The sequence below is a fragment of the Accipiter gentilis genome, chromosome 4 (genome assembly GCF_929443795.1).
Source record: "Accipiter gentilis chromosome 4, bAccGen1.1, whole genome shotgun sequence".
In the NCBI taxonomy this organism is placed as follows: Eukaryota; Metazoa; Chordata; class Aves; order Accipitriformes; family Accipitridae; genus Astur; species Astur gentilis.
This window is the reverse complement of record NC_064883.1, coordinates 2,256,767-2,274,293: the sequence shown is the minus strand read 5'-3', so window position 1 is coordinate 2,274,293 and position 17,527 is coordinate 2,256,767. Positions and strand designations below refer to the sequence as shown.

The 17,527-nt window shown below is 42.1% G+C and overlaps 1 protein-coding gene across 2 annotated transcripts in view; it reads right to left on the bottom strand.

Moving 5' to 3' along the window:
* Positions 1-12,684: 12,684 nt before the first annotated feature.
* Positions 12,685-17,527, bottom strand: part of GADL1 (glutamate decarboxylase like 1) — a 98,841-nt gene continuing 93,998 nt past the window's right edge. Inside the window, exon 15 of one of the 2 annotated variants that reach the window (XM_049798556.1) lies at positions 12,685-15,656. In XM_049798556.1, the coding sequence (XP_049654513.1) occupies positions 15,483-15,656 (174 nt within the window). In that variant the 3' untranslated portion in view covers positions 12,685-15,482. The remainder of the gene's footprint in view (positions 15,657-17,527) is intronic. The other variant, XM_049798555.1, reaches the window with a different exon arrangement.

Here is a 17,527-nt window from a genome sequence, read left to right as displayed (position 1 = left end):
TCCACTCAAATTGCCTCAAGTGTGACTTTTAGGCTGAATCTAAGCCTTTACACAGGATGCAGTCCACCAGTGCCTGTTGTAGGTATCTGAGACTCTCCAGGCACCACCATTTTTTTCAGGGATGGTACTTTGGTACCAAAACCTCCAGCAGAGTTCATGCTTGGCTGCACTGAATATCTCCTTTTGAACCTTCAAGTGGAAATTCCCCAAACAGGCACCCAGGTGTCTTTGTTCATGAGTCGAGCAGACTCGCAGAATAACAGAGGCTGGCAGAAACCTCCGGTCCAGGTGCTGTGCTCGCTGGTCATCTCGTCCAGGCTCCTGTTCAAAACAGGCAGCTTAGATCAGGTTGCTCAAGACCTTGTTGAATTTTGAGTATGTTCAATGCTAATGATTTTGCAGCCTCTCTGGGCACCTGGTGTGCCAAAGAAAGCAACGTACATAGCCGCTGTCAGGTGTGGTGCAAAGCACAGAGGCCGCATCTAGTCTAAAATTGGCAAAATGGGGGCTTTGTGAAGAAGGCCCTGCCTAGGTGCCCCCTCAAGCAGACAGCTGCAGGTGACCAGCTCTTCCTTCAAGCCAGCTACCCTCTGCCCCATAGTACCAGACTGCAGTAACTCAAGCTGCACAGCGAGGATGCTCTGCAGCCAGCTGAAACCAACTGCCTGGGGACACCATGGAGGGGTCTGCAGGGAGCCCTGCTGCAGGGCTGCTGCCACCGAGGGTGCAGTCAGGACAGGACCCCCGCCAGCGGCACGGCAGCGCTGCCAGCACCAGCTTTGCTGTAGTTGCTCTGACATTGAGGGAGGGTGGGATCTCTACAGCCTCCCTCTCCCCAGCAAGCATTAATGGTGCAGCCTTCCCTTCTCTCCTGTTGCTTCAGCAAAGGCCAGGTACAAAACAGCTCTCGGCTTCCCTATGGACATGCAAAGCCTCACTGCCCATATCTCTGTGGTTTCCAGCAGCGACCTGCCAAGCCCCAGGCAAGGCTAGCATCGCTGTGGTCAGCCCCAGCGTTTGCTGGTGCGCTGATGGCAGTGGCCACCCCTCACCAGTCCCCACTGCTGGCCACGTGTTGGCAAAGTTCTTCAAGCCCTGACTTGCTGTTTACACTGGCTCAAACTCTAAGTCCTTTTGGCTTAACAAGGCAAACAAGTACTGCAAAACCAAATATAAAGTGTATTAACAAAATTTAGCAGGCAAACTCCACAGACCTTTCAGTCTTGAAGTACACAATATCCTTGAAATAAAGTACCCTATATCCTTCTAATATTTTTTTCAATTAAGGCTTTTGCCCACCTTTCTTATCCTAAATATGGTGTTCAACATCCTTTTGTAAGCAGCTTTTAATGAGCATGTCAATCAGTATTTTATCACCAGGGTACACAGCAAGGAGGCTCCAGCTGTGCAATGCAGAAGGCATTGGGTTTACTACTTGGGTTTACTACTGAGCCATCCAATGGTCTAAACTAGATGGCAAAATTTCCCACCGCAGCCTGCCTCTGTGTTACCAGTTCACGTAATTCCCAGAACAATGGGGATTTTACCCCCTTCTAGGATATTCCCAACTGCTACTGGAATAAACATGAATGATAAAAGAAGAAAAAATCATGACCCTTCTCCTGGGTGGGGGGGGGGGGGGGGGGGCGGGGAAGAAAGGCATTAAGACATTGTTATTCTGAATGCTCCTGGAAAAAAAACTGGGCCACATGTAGAGCACCTGCAATATTGTACTCTTGTCAAGCCAGCTGTGCTGGGACCCAAGGGCTTCCTTTGCTTCCAGAGGAACATTGATTAATTTATTTCCTGATCCTTAGCTCTTTCTCTCTCTCCTGCTTGCTTGCTTTTTCTTTTTTTTTTTTTGGCATTATGTTTTTAATAAAATGCTGCCTGAGGCAATTTTTCCCTCTGGCCACAAAGAGGATGGAGTGAATTGTGTTCCAGACTGTCTGCTTGTTGTTCCTGAAAGCAGTTTGGCTGCATTCATGCTGCTTATTACTTGGCAAACATTCATGCAAGTGGGTGCACACTATGTGCGTGTTCAGAAGGCTCTTGCTGGGGCAGGTGCCAAAAATTCCAGTCTCATCCTGGGTCAGTATAAGTGATGCACCTCACTGCAGGATTTTGGTGTTTGGGGTTTTTTTCAGGCGCCTGTGCCCTACTGGGTTACATTTCCCAGCATGACCCACAAGACCCAGTTGGCCTGAGCCCATGGTGTCCCAGCCTGGCTGTCCAGGCCCTGTTTCCTCACCATGCCTTGACCAACTGGCAGGTCTCACCTATTTCTGACCTCTGGCAGCTGAAAGGCCTTTCTCATGGACAGAAAGCTGAGGAGAAAATCGGTGGTTTGCTGAAATACGGCCAAATTGTGAGACTCTTGGGAGGACTGAGTCCAGGAATAGATTTAAAACTCTTGACTAATGAATGAATGCTTTGAGCACCATCTAATCACTTCATGAAGAGACAAAGGCAAAAGGCAGCTCATAAATTTTCTGCTGGGCATTATTTTCTTAGTTATAATAGTGATAAACCAATCGCTTCAGACAGTTGCATTTATGTAGCTAAATTCTTTAAAAAAAGAAATGGTCACCTGATCAAGTCAGCATGATTAAACTCCCACTGCTGAAATGTCTGTTTTGCAAACATGCTGCCATGTGAAAGCAGGTAGAGCAAAGATCCCTGGCATTTCTTCCCAGTTTAGCCATCTCGTGTGTCACAGGAGGGACCACTCAGAGCTGAAAACACTCCCCCTCTTCCTCCCCCGTTGCAGCAAGGCTTTCCTGTGGAAGAAGAAACAAAAAGCAATTCTCCCCACTCTCTTTTTTCACCCATTTGTGGCTTCAAGCCCTGGCCACCACCTTCCCTCCCTGCTGTTTACCCTCCTCCTGCCAGGCACCTTCGGGTGCCTGGGTGGGGGCTGCCCAGTGCCCGCCCTTCCATCTGCCTCTGGCTTTGGATCAGGGTGCTGGTCTTTCTCTCATGAAAGCAACTCATTGTTTTTGTGTTTCAGAACAAGACCTGCATGACATATTGGGGTTTAAGTGTTGAGCTCAACCCTGCACGACCTCCCGATGCGAGGAGTGGGATGCAGGACGTGTTATCATCAGAGCCGTATGGTGAGCTACACAACTGGAGCTCCTCACCCCCCACCCGCTGCCCTGACAAAGACCAAACCTGGCGCTTTCCATCTCGCACAAAGAGCTTTGGAAACAGACTTCCTTCTGTTAGAAATATGCCAGGGTCCTCATGCTTCAACCTTGCTGGAGACCATTTAAGGTTAGAAAATGTTTTATGGAAGACATTGATTGCATCTAATTCCTGCTTTTGCTTGAAGATGAAAACTGTCTTTCTAGTTCTCAAACAGGAGACAATATAAACTTCTCCTGAGATAAATATCTGCCTGTCTGTGGCTGCAGATGTTTAGCTCTTAAAGGCTGGTCTTTATCTACCGACTTCCTTATACACGTATGTGAATGCTGAGAGGGTCTCTGCACTCGTCTGGCAAGGTTGTCTATGCTATGACTACCCAGTAAAATAAGATTATAAAAGTTTGATATTAAATTGGGAATACATCATTTGGCAATGTATAAAAAAAATGCCTCCCCAGCCTCAGAAGTGCCAAGGGTTGCTGCTTCAGAGATTGAGATGAAAATACAAGGCCTACTTTGGGCTCTTTCAGTGCATCATTGCAATGGTTGTTTGAAAATCATTTCAAGTAAAACGCTATTTTTTGAAAGAGCAAAGCCTTTTATGAAAAATTATATGAATGCCTCGAGTGACAAAAACAGCGTTTCATCTTTGATCCAACAAATCTGAACTAAAGGCTGTCAGAGAAAGAATCCAGTAAAAGAAAACGCAAACCCCATCTGCTCACGCCACCAAGAAAAACAGCTACATGGTGCTGCCACCAAGGAGAATTATAACTTGCAGCACATGGGTTAACAGACAGCATATTCAGGAGCAGCCTGTTCATAAGAGAGGCATTTAGCAAGTGAAAGATTATAACTGCTGATACTTGAATCCAGCCTTATTTCTGAAAAGGTGAGATTTCCTTATTTGGTGAAATTAAAGCTAGGGTACCGATTCTCTTCAACCAATATATTCGCTTTCCATAAATGATCGGGTGCTCCTGGAGGCAGAAGAAAGTAGGCCATACCTTTAATTAGCTAAAAGGTTTTGTACAGGACATAAATCTCATACCAAGACTTTTAATTTTCCAGTTGTTAAGCCTTGTACGCTTTTACACAGACTTGCTCATTTGCTTTGGCTACAACCCCTTTTGCTCGTCTAATCCCCATGTGAGAAGCAGGAGCAATATTTCTGTAACATGACAATGTCACCGACACTTCAGCCTCACCACTGAGGAGGAGTTTGCAGAAGCAACTTGCAGGGGATTAGACTGAAATTTTTCTTATAATGCTTTGAATGGCATAGCAAAATGCTCCTGTGTTCCAAGGCATTAAGGGCATCTCCCATTAAGTAGCAGGTTGTTTAGCCTACGTACTTCTGGAAAGGACATGTAAGCCTTATTAAATAAGGGGAAAAAAATAAGGCAATTTCATTTTAATGTAGGAATGTTAACATTAATTTGCTTGTCTTGAAATAATTTCTGCAATGGTTGCTTTAAGAACCTAATCTTAACAAAGCCATAAGAAATGGAAGAAAGAATTTAAATTAACTTACTTCATCCATTTATAAATTGTTTAGGTTAATCACAATAAACCAAACAGGATTCACCCATACTTAAACACAGCCTTTGCGCAAGTATAAACTGTTTATTATATCCATGACACACAACCAGGCAAAATTCATTCTTGATCTGGACAAGAGTCTAATTTAGTTTTATTAGCTCTAAAGGAAAACATTTTGGCAGAAGAAGGTTCACTTTTCAACATAAAACATTCTCAAAAAAACTCTCCTGAGAACAAGCAAGCGATGCAGGAGAGTCTCACCATCTTCACCACATCAGCAGCTTGGCCTAAAATTGGCTCCTATGGCAGGGCAGGTCCTTCCCAATGGGAGGGGGACTGCAGATGGAGCCTGAGCACGGGCAGAGAATGGTCAGACAGCTGAAGCTTGGGGAGGTGAAGCTTACTCCATGTGCTTCCAGGGGATCCCATTAAGACCATCACTTCACTCCACTGTAATACTGCTGAGGACAATAGGTTTGACTTCAGCAATCTGACCCATTATGTATATGAATTATAGGCAGATCTTTAGTATGGACAATATGCTTTTCCCACCAACACACGGAGAGTGCTCATAGACTAGCTTAAAGACTGATTTTTCTTTTCTTTACATCAGTGCTAGTGATACAAAATATTTGGTTCAAAAATCCTAGCAAGAAATACAATGGATTTTTACAAGGAAATTTTTGCCTTTCAATTTTCCAGTGAGCATTTTGACAATCCTTGGTGAGTCTTGATTGCTACATGGGTTGGCTAGGCTGGGGCTCTGTACTTTCGCACTACTTGCCCTGATGTGCAAAAATCAATCATATTAGCTTCAAGAAGAGATAGAAATTTATTTCATGGACAAAAGCATGAAATAAGCCTTGGATACAGGGTCAAACAGGTCAAATTATGATGTTCATCTTTTTTCATCTCCTTTTCTATACATGCAGCCAATGCATTAGCCATTGGAATGTATGAATGCTATAAAGCGAATGACTCCTATTGCCATCCTAGCAACACATTTCTTGCTTGAGCTACCCATCTTGGCAATAATACAATTATTAACTTGAGGATATTAAATGATCTGATGAATAACTTGTGTGTGCTTGTGACTCCATTTTGCTATACTTTATGGTAAGAATTGCATTTTTAAATAACTGCTTTTATTGTCTCCCAGGAGTAATTAAAATGAAATTACAGGTATTGTGAGCTGCACGTAATGTTTTTATTAAGACAATAATTACGGGGGAAGGGGTCTTCATCAGGCGGGGGGGAGCTCTTTTTTTTAATGTCTTATGCAAATATGTCCCACATGATTGCCTCATCAGGCTCAATACTCTGGGACCAGAGCAATGTCTTTGTCTTTCAGTTCTAAAGAAACACAGGAAACTAAACTGAGGGGGTTTTTTATGATGAAAAACATTTAAAAAAAAAACAACAAACAAACAAACAAACAAAAAAAACCAGAAAAGAACTCTCTTCAGGAAGAACTACACAACTGAAAAGAAGGGTGGCTAGAAAGGCCAATGTTGAGTACTTGTTTGGTTGCAGCAGTCTTCTCTCTAGCTACAATCAGAAAATAAAAGATTAATTCTCAAACTAGCACCAGATAAGAAAGGTGTGGAAAACACATAATATATTGTACTGTTTTAGCCTGAGTGATCTGGATGAAATTCATCCTTACAACCTCAGATCCATTTGTGCTTGTCTTTGACTGACTCTCCTGCATAAAACGGGAGTACATATCTGGTTCCCAATCCAAATGCACACCCCCGCCACATTGTGGCTCTGTATCAAGGCAAGACTTTGATGCTCCTCCATCCTCCCTTTCCCAGACCTCTGCTTCTCCGCAGAGTCAGCACCCAGGCACGAGGCCCCGCGAGGCCTTTCAGCACCCTCCAGCCTCAGCTCCATCCACAGTCAACCTGAGGTTCAACTACTTGAGGACCAAATTCTCCAAGCTGCAACACACCCCAGTGAGGATTTCTGCAGTAGCACAGTTTGCTCCCATGTTGCCAAAGGGGCAGAGGTGCTACTTACCATTTGAAAGGGGGCAAGAGGAGCTGGGGAACCCATTCAGTTCCCTGGATCTCAGGAAATTACAAGGGGTGGGAAGAATCAAACAATGAGAAGAGGGTAGGACTCAACAAGGATTCATCATGATTTTTTTCCCTACAGAGCAGTAGCTCTTGTAAAATAGAGAAGACAAAGTAAACATCATATGTCTTGAGCTTAGAAAGGCTTTTGATATCACCTCAAGTGATATTCATGTTAGCAAATTAGGGTAATGTTGTCCAAATTCAAGTTCAGAGTGGGTGCAAAGCTGGCTTGAAAGATATAATAGTTACTATGTAGGTCCCTAAGAGGTGTTGAGTACAGTTCCACAGCAACCCAAGTCTAGCTCCTATTCAGTATTTTAAATAATAGCCTAGGTAATGGACAAAAAAAAATGCTTATTATATCTGCAAACTGTATCACGCTGTGAGAGGCTGAAAACGTGCTGCAGGACAGACTGACAATTCAAATTGTTCTTCACAGATTGAATAAACATTTTGAAAAAAAAAGATCCTCTTTATTGGGAACACTTACAAGGGAGTAATTAAGTGTACAGATATCTAATGGGGAAAAGCCATATAGAGCAGTTGGCCAATGAAGTTCTAGAGCTCAGAGTGGATCACAAATCTGACAATAGTCAACAGTGTCTTGCTGTTACAAAAGAAGGTGAACATCATACTGTGATATATAAACAGCAGTGATAGCTGAGAGATGTACTAAGTGATCCTGTCTCCCTTTTAAAACTTGGTAAGGTTTCAGAGGACTGCTCTGTCTTGTTTGGGCAGCAGAATCATCAGAAGACTGTCAAACATGGCCTCTGAGGAAACGTGGGAGGAATGGCTGTAATGCAGCACTAGACAATAAGATAATTAAGGGGCAATAAGATAATCATCTATGAAGTTGCAAAGAGGAAAAATATGTTGGCATTAATCATGGTGGATAGATCAAACATAGCAGGGAAAATCCAGATTATCCATTAAGAAAACCTCATGGGAAGGCTGTAGGATGTCCAGCATTTTTGGTCATGAATTATAGACCAGGCAAAGGTTAGACACTAGTCTTCTGGTATCATTGATCCTATCTCAGGACAGAGGTCATATTGTCTTGATGACATCTTGAAGATCCTTTCCTGCCACAGAGGTTGCAGTTGCATGTTCAGAATGTGTCTCCAAAGGGCTGAGTTCAGGGTGGTCAAGAAGCTGGAAATTTTGTTCTATGGGAAATTCCAAAATGTGCTGGGGCATGGGGGCAGGACATCCTCTTTCATAATTCACCATAGAACATTGATATTTCTCATGGAAAGGAAAATATTAAAAAAAACAGACATATGGATTGCTTCCTATAAATATGAAGAATAAAATCAAGCCTGGAAACTCAGCTCTTTGGGGCCATATAGCTTAAAAGTGGCTTGCACACTCCTGACTTCATTTTTTAACCTTGGTAAAGAGCAAGAGTATGGAAACACTGCTTAGCTGAGATGCTCAGTCAGGGAAGTGCATTTTTCATGGCACCCTGAGCTTCCCATTGCTCAGCTTGGATGCCAAAAACACACCAGTGTCACCATGGGTTACACAGCATGGAAACATGTTCCCATCACTATTTAGGCAGTATGACAAGAAATGATCACAGGTCTGCACGTATTTTCCCTAAATTCCATTGAAATCCAATGTTTTCATGAAAGACTGCCTAAAACAAAGCAACATCTTCTGACAAATAATTTTTGTGTGAAAATTCCCAAGGCATTTTAGTTCCAATTCCCTCCTCTGCCACATGTGAGACATCCAGGAGTGCTCTTCGGAAGAGACATCCCGTGCGTGGCCCAAGTTGGTTACCAGAGAACACACCAGTAGATGGAGCACACGACTAGGCAGTGCTGCTCTTTGGCTCTCTAAAACCAATTAATATTCTCACTCTTCACTGCTTGCAGCTTGAGACAACAGAGCTGGGGCATAGAGGCCTGGACCAGCCACTGAGACTGCCGCCCAGCTTTCCTTGCTGCTACGCTCCAGGTGAGAGGCTAGATCTGCTTTGATCTGCTCCAGATGAGAGGCTAGATCTGCTTTCTTGGCTGACTTTATTTATATGGCTTTTAGGCTTAGCTCATACACTGCTATTTATGCCATTATTATACTCATCCCCACAATTTTCTGTTTCCCGAGAGTATAGTACATCCTACTTCTAAGCAGAAAGTTCCTGCAGCTTTTTGCAAGTCCCCGAAAATTTTGCACTTTGTTTGACTGAGTCTCCCCTGCCACAAGCTCTTAAAATCACCTAGTTCTTCATGCATGTCAAACTCTAAAACTTCCAATACAACTTCATCAGCAAATTTCATGAACATATGTCTGATCTTTCTGAAAGGGTTAGTGATGACAGCATGAAGTTAGATGAGCCCAGAATCAATACCAGTACTTGAGTGGTATCTTCCTTTCGCCGTCACTTGTTTTCATCTTTCATGACTTACTCCTACCCTCCTTACATTTTCTGTCCTGCTTCCCATTTATGTAGGTTTTCCCAAATTATATCACATCAAATACTGTAAGAGTCCAGTCTAGAAAATAAAATTTTTTCCCCAGAAAGCTCTCTGGTTAGCCTAGCACCATCTGCCTCTGCTAAGCCCATATCACACTATGTCCCATTTTTCACTCACTGCTGTCTCCTGTTAGTGACTCCTTCAACAATTTTTCTAAATCCACAGTGCAAGTTTTCACAAAAATAGAAGTTTTAAGTTCCTTGTGCATCATTCTTCTGTAAAATAGGACAACTAACATTTCTTTCTCCCACCCCTTGTCTTATTTAGTTTCCCAGGGCCAAATTGGTCTCACACGTTGTACAGTGCACAGAGAAGTCCTGATCTTGATGTTACCTTAGTTCTGACAGGAGCAGTGAGTGATCATCATCTGACCATCTAGATAAATCCATTGCTGAGAAAGAGAAGGCAAAATGTCACTTTGAGACAGCAACCTGAGCACTGCTTTTGCTTCAGCTTCCAATCTTCCCCCTTCTGCTACTCTGACATTTTTCCTATGGTGCCAAATACTGAAAATCTCCTGCTGAAAAAATGTCCAGGCATCAGAGAGGGCACAGAAACAGAGCAAGGGTAAAAATTTGTATCACCTGGCACAAAAGGGGCAGGATATATAAAGCTGCCAGTACTAATGCCTGCCAGATTTAAGGAGTCACTTCCCAGAATGACAAGCTGGTTGAAGGTTTCTTGGAAGAACAGTGTTGTGCAGAGAACAATATAGACTGCACAGTCCCAAAGGCAGATGTTATTTTCCATGGGCCTCTGCTATTTCATGGCAAGTGCTTTCATCATACTTTCCATTTTTAAATAGCTCTGTAGAAATTAACGCTCTCCAAGTTACTTACAAGAAAGAAATTACTTCATCAAAGCAGAACATCTGTGTTTGACAGAACTGTTAAGAGTTCATGTCCTTCACTTTCTATTATTTGCCCTTATCCTTCACAAAATAAAGATTTTACTGGGTTTTTAAAAATGAATTTTAAAAATGTGATCAATTGTACTTCAATTCTACATGAGCTACTAAGGCTTAAAGTGGTCATCTCTGTGGGACTTTTTCAAGATTACCCTTTCAGTATCACATTTCTTATTGAGATTGTCTTAAAACAAACTTTACCCTGTGTCCTGGGTTCAGCTGGGATAGAGTTAATTTTTTACAGGAACCTGGGAGGTGGGGGCATAGCCGGGGCAGCTGACCTGAACTAGCCAAGGAGCTATTCCATACCATGTGCCATCATGCTCAGTATATAAATGGGGAGCGGGCCGGGGGGTGGTCTCTGTTTTCGGTGGGGGAAGTGGCGGAGCGTCGGGTCCCGGGTGGTGAGCAGTTGCACTGTGCATCACTCTTTTTGTATACTTTTTCATTAGTGCCGTTGTTGTTGTTGTAATCTCTTTGTGTTTGTCCCAGTAAACTGCCTTTATCTCAACCCTCGAGGTTCCAGTTTCTTTTTCTTTTCTCTCCTCCGTCTCCTCCGCATCGCACCGGAGGGGGGCGGAGGAGTGAGCGAGCGGCTGCGTGGTCCTTTGTTACCGGCCGGGCTGAAACCACGACACCCTGATATACACAAAAATTGTTACTGTACTACAAAATGTCCTGCCTTCTGAAAGGGCTTGTCTAGGATCGGTGGATGGACCATGCTATGTTGGCGCAGATTGCTGCAGCATCAAGGTATATGCAAGTTCTCTGATGGCTGCACAATTGGTACTGCTTCACCACTCCACTCCTGCAGCGCAGCCATGCGGCACATTCACGTACATTAGATTTAGCAGAGGTTAATCGTTCGCACGACCATTGTTTCCTTCTGTGGGTTTGCCTCGAAACCTTTGATGTTCTCTTTATTGTACCTCTTGCTGTGCAAATTTCCTTGTTTTGTTTTGCTTCTCAAAGTAATTTTTGGTTGATTATTGTGTAGTTACAGAATTAGAGTAATAACATCTAATTGTACATCTGAAGCAAAAACATGTAATTGTGGGAGACTAGATTAAATTTAAAGAAAGAAAACCCCTCTACCAGGGTTTCTCATGGTTTGCACAGTGCATTTGCCAGGCAGTGCTGCTTTGATTGCATCTAACCTGCAATTAGCATGTGCAATTAAGACATAATGAATGTGTGCAATAGCATTATTTCAGGATGTAACAGTAGCAATATTTAGCAGTTACTGTACTAGACACAGTGCTTATAAGCTCAAATGATTTATCAGCATTTACCAATTATGCCACAAGAAGGAGGGCAGGCACGTGAGTGTGCCTTACCTACAGCCGATTTCCAGGATGAACACACTTCACTCTCCTGTTGAAAGCCCATGGAAGTAGCCAACGGGGAAGAGAAGCCGGGCAGATTTTGCACTGTTGAAAATGAGGGGCTCAAATGACACTTCCAGCTTACCTTTGGCTTGTCATAGAGCTCACATGTGACGTAATAGGAGAAAGCAGACTTAGCATTTAGTATTTCTGAATTACTCTCCTCTGCCTTCAGCATTTCATATCAGTTTTGTAAGACCAATCACGCTACCCAAGGATTTAAAAATAAAAATTATTTGAGCATGAACAAATGCTGTGATCTGTGTGCATGAGGAAGCCTCAGGCAAGTAACAGGTTTTTACATGCTCTTACCTGGCATTCTGGGAATGCAAGTCTACCAGTTCCCCTACCAGGCTTTTCTTAAAGGACATTTCTTGTCCTTTAAGGGTCAAATGATATTTGAAAAGCATCTTAATACATCATTGAAGGATACAAATGAAAATACATTCCAATTCAGTCTCACAGAAATAAAGATCTGAATCTCTAGGCACAAACCTTGAGTAGATAAACTGAGATGTTCTGAGTACCAAACTGCTGGTGTTGAAATGAAAGATCCCAGTGATAAAACTCAGGGCCCAATCCAGCAAGCATTTCCAGTTAAATCAGTGGGAGTTAGAAGCACTAAAATCATACATAACCAGACTCTATTGATTAGTGTTAATCTATCACAGAAAATCATATTAGAAGTCTTGAGACAAGGATTGCTTGTTCCATGCACAATGATTTGTGTGAGAGATTTTGCACACGGACCCAGCACAAAATGCCCAGAGTTCTCAGAAGATGCATCCATGCAACTAAAAGCAAAAACCGCCTTAGCATCCCTTCTTTCTAAGTATTTCCTCCCTTTCCTATTGAAAAAAGATTATTAGAAGTAGACACAAGAAATTACAAACAGCCAATGGATTAGCTTCTACATTGATTTATACCTGTACCTCACTACTTCCAGAACTTGGTTTAGCATCCTGGGAGATGGTGCTTGTCAGTAACTAGGAGAGGGAGCTCACGGGCTAATCCCATCTAGCTAGAACAGTAAAAAAATAAATAAAACAGCCATTTCTGCAACAACAATTTAGCTTCTGCGTTTGAAATCAAGAGTAAGATAAATTGTGACACATTTTCATCCAAGACATTTATTAAAGATGATATGGGCACAGCACACAGATAAATTACATCCTGCAGCAGAGGTGGACTAGGTTTCACATTTTAAAGCTGTGCTGGCAGTTTGTAGTTTCTCTGTCTGGAGCGCTCATAGGTACCTTCTTTATATATAATCTCTGCAGTTTTAGATTGACAAATGACAAACACAGCCTGTATTTATAAGGGTGTCATTTACTTCACTTTTTATTAAAATCACCAGCTACAAAATAGCCATTTTGTACATACTAGTCCTAAACAGGCAACTATGAGAAAATGACATTAGTCCTGAAATGAGACCATCATATTGTGCACCTGGGACATGATAAAGGGTCAAAAGTAATAGAAAATGTATGGAGATTAGATAATGTATTCACATCACACTGGAAGGTTAACCTATACCTTTGAAATAATCAGTGCACATGTTGATCAGAGACTTATTTTCTGCAAACTTTAAAAAGTTCCTTTTTGCTCTCATTTAAAAATACTATAGCCACTACTGCTACAGAAAGGAACTGTGTTACTTCAGTCGGACATGCACCATAAGTGTCACAGTGTCTGGAAACAGAGAAATGCACTAACAACATGAGGAGAAACAAGACTAACACTTTTTTGATAGTAGTGGTGTCACAAAACACCACAGACCAAATTCTTAGCTGATGGAAGGGACATAGCACCCCCTGAATGAAAAATCAAGTACACACCAAGAATCTGGACCATAATCAAAACATCCCGACACTGTATTCTGTCTTTCCCTTCAATGTCAAAAAAGAGAAGAAGGGGTAACAGTCCCGTCTAACTCAAGAAGCAACAGCAATGTCATCCCATCCATCAATCCAGCACCCCTTGGGTACTCTGCACTCCACCCGGAGTGGCTGGGAGGCTAAATAAGCCTTTTGGGCCCTGAGTTTTAGTTAGAGGCGTTCCAAGATCATGATAGCTGGTATTGTCATTTATTGTCTTGTGCTTCTGGCTAATTATCTGTGGGTATTACAGGGCAGAATCCAGGGGCCACATTGTGATATTAATTTTTATATTAATGTCAATGTGGGGTTTGGCTTAAAGTCCAGTGATCACTACAATAGCATAAGAATTTCACTTCCAGGACACTGTTAAAGGCATCTGTCTAGTGCTGCAGGGTGATTCTTGCTCCTATCTACTGCTCTGATAGTGTGATCTCCTTGGTTATCACAACCTTGTTAAACTTTCCACACCATCACCCTGGAAGTAGGAATGTCATGCAATGTTGGATCCTGGTACAACGTAGGAAATGAAAACAAGAAAGCGTTGTGTTCAAAGACAGCTTACAGCGGGACAGAAAACATTATAGCAGAAAGGTTCATATTGGTCAGTGCTACCTCAAATACAGAATAAGGAACAAACATCAAAACACTGAAGTTAAAAAGGTGTTGATTATAAGGTGAAAGACATGGTTATTTCCATTAGTTTGCTGCAAGAACTTCACCCCAAGAAATACATTTCTATCTCTATAAAATGGATCATTTTATAGAATAAAACAGATCAAAAGTATACTGTAATTGTTAACACAAAGACAAAAGTTTAGAACTTAGTTTTGCAAGTTAAGATTGACCAAAAACGTTCAAGCTGTTCATATCCTAAAATCACAGACAGGCCTTCTCTGATCACCACCACCTTACTTTCAGTGTGAAAATATAAATTATACACTGATAACATAAGATGAAGTCATCTCAAATCTGTAGGAAAATACAAACGGATGATGACAAATGAGTAATTTTGCTATATTCTTAATATATAGTCACCATGCATAAAAACATACATATCTTTCAGGTAAATACATATTTTTTTTTCTCTGTTATAATTTTAAAGTGCATCTAGAAGCTGCTAAATAAATCTTTACACTTTAAAATAGAGGAAGGTAAGCAGCAGTTCAGAAATGATAGGTAACTCCTGTTAACAAAGAGGTAAGAAGTTCGAAGTGCTATTCCAATATTCTCAGCTCTGCTAAAGTGGTGGTGATATTTTGGGTGGGCAGCCACTCACTGACTGGGCCCAATGATTATATTTCACAGATCACAAAATCCTGTATGTTGGAAGGGACCTTAATAGGTCACGTAGTTTGACCTGCTCTAACCAGGGTCAATATCAGTTGCTTGGGGCTTTGTGCAGGGGGATCCTGCAAACCTCCCGGGATGGCGACTGCACAACCCCACCAAGCCCCATTCTACTGTCTGCCTGTGCTCACAATGGAAAACCTGGGCAATCCACCCAGTTAGGGGCCTTGAGGAACTCTTCATATATGTCCACAATTTCCAGTTTTATCAGTGTAATTACCAACCAGGCCTCTACCCTTAAACACATACCAAACTAAAATATTGACAGAATAGACAGAGTATTAACTCACATTTTAAGGCTCACTGAGCTAAATCCACTCCTAACAGTAACTTCAGAGGACTACTGCCTGCATATGTGACGAGTTTGAGCTACACTGTGCACAGGCACCCCATAAGTAGCTGCCCTCCCTGGGACGTAGACACCATTTTCAGAAGTGCTCCCTTCTCGAGGAAACACTTCCCAGAATGGCAGTGGCGCTGCAAGCACCGGCCTGCCCCCAGCCACTCTCAGCCCTCATCAGCAAATACTTTCCTGCAAAGGGGTGTTCTGCAAAGCTCTCAACATCACTCCGTAAAATGACAGTTTCCAAACTATATGTCAAGCTTTTTACTACCTTTCATTCACCAAATAGCACCAGAATGCTGCTGCCATCCTCTCTCCATAACTACCATACGTGAGCAACATCTGGTGCTGTGGAGCTACAGCTACAAGTCCCTAGCAAGCAGTTCAATTTCATCCAGCAAGAAGTCCATGTCCTCTCGACTAACATGCGGGCTGATCACCACCTGGCGGAAGAAGTTGACTTTGCCCTGGTGAGGCTGGTACCCAAGCATCATGCTGCCCTTCTTCATCATCCTTTCTTTAATTATAGGAGCAACCTGAAAATAGAGACAAACAAGGGTTGATGTCACAGTCAGAAATATGGCAGATTTGGGCAGGAACTGTGTTTTGTGACTTACGAAGTTTTTTTGAAGTGTCTGAGTTTTGCATCCCTTGCCTGCCTTCCGACTGCCTTCCCCAAGAAACATTAAAGCTCAGACCTGCAGGTTTAGAGGCAGACTGTGCACTGAGACTCTCAGGTTCTGGGACTCCCAGAAGAATCAGAGCAAGATCTAAAACCCCCAAAAGCCTGCTGCTTGGGGCATTCATCTGTGACATGGGAAAGCTTGGGTTAGAGGTCCCTAGTCTTCCTGATTTAGATCAAAGATTTGAACTCGGGAAGAACATCAACCGCAGCTGGTAAAAGGCCAGGTTTCTCCCCTTGTGCTAACTAGGCTAAGTCTGACTACTCACCCTGATGGCCCTTCTCCTGCCACAGCTGCAAAGCCACTCTCCCTAGAGGACACTCTCCATTGAACCCCTGTGAAAATTAAGCTGCCAAAGAAGTCAGTGTGATCCAATACCAAGGGAGAAGACCTGATCCTGGCGCTTAAGATTTCGTCTCTTAGCTTTAAGGTGTAAGTAGCATTTGGCTACACTGTTCTTGTGTCAGATGGGGTGAAATTTCATAGGTGTCTCACTGCAGAAAAAAAACATGCATAAGATTGGCAGAGTCTGGTCCTTATAGCTGAACATTTGATCTCACCTCAGCAGGGCTATTAACCTTGTCCAATTAATCTTGTGCTTTAAGCGTGTGAGTAGTTCTGTGTTCTCATGCTTGAAATCAGTCATAAGCTTAAATGCATTGTCGGGTTAAGTACTCTACTCCTTGGAAGATAGAATTCAACATAAATAAGTATTTTGACAGAAGTAGTATTTTCTAAAATCTGTTTCATTTTAATATATTACTAATAACACCAATGTATTTCAGAACAGTGTGTTCCTTTTCTTCCTTTTGTGATGGTTTGACTTTGAACTAAGCAAATAGGTGTATGACCTAACCTTAGTTTCTGCATTAATTTATTTCAGCACTAAAAGTTAGTGCCAGAAACTACGACCTGATGTGCAAAAGAAAAATTATGATGCCAACCTTGCCTTAATAGCTTTGTTTTTACATGGCACATTTTAGTAGGCAAGTCCTATACAGTTTGCTTAGATAGAAACAGCTAAGGTTTTCAACACTAACAGCCCAGCTTTCCCATATTTGTTTAGTGGCACATGTCTAAATTACCATTGTTTCAGAATGTAGATTGAATTCAGAGGGTGAGTGTTTATGGTTCTAACTTAATTTGTGTCTCTGATTTTGGTTTATCTTTGTGACAAAGCTACATGTTTTATTTAGTGGGGTTTTTTTAAGCTATGAGAGTGCTGGAGTCAGAATTCTAACTGAAGTCTAGAGTGTGACATCAGTATGAATTATACACATGAAAGCAATGAATATCCTTTCAGAATGCAATGTGCAATCAGAATTTTGGGGTTTTTGCATATTGCTACAAGCAAAAAATTAGAAATAAGTTGTGAAAGTAGTTCTGATAAACATTTGGGAAACAAGAAAATAACAATGAGGACAGGAACACTCAGAATTACAGCAGAAATGTTAAGAAGTATACCGCAATACCTTCAGTCACATTCAGTAGTACCTTTCCCATAAAATCCATAAAATCTAATGTGGAGCTCCAGGTGTGCCTCCTGTGTAAAAATTCTAATGAAAGCTACCAATGAAATCACAATTCTGCTGTGTATCTGCAATGCGTACGTCACTTAGAAATAGAAGTCATCAAATACATCCCTATACCATCAACCACCTGGGTTTCTGTCTGCCTAGCAAATGATTCAAGGATTCCTCAATTTTCTTGTTTTATAGCTCAGA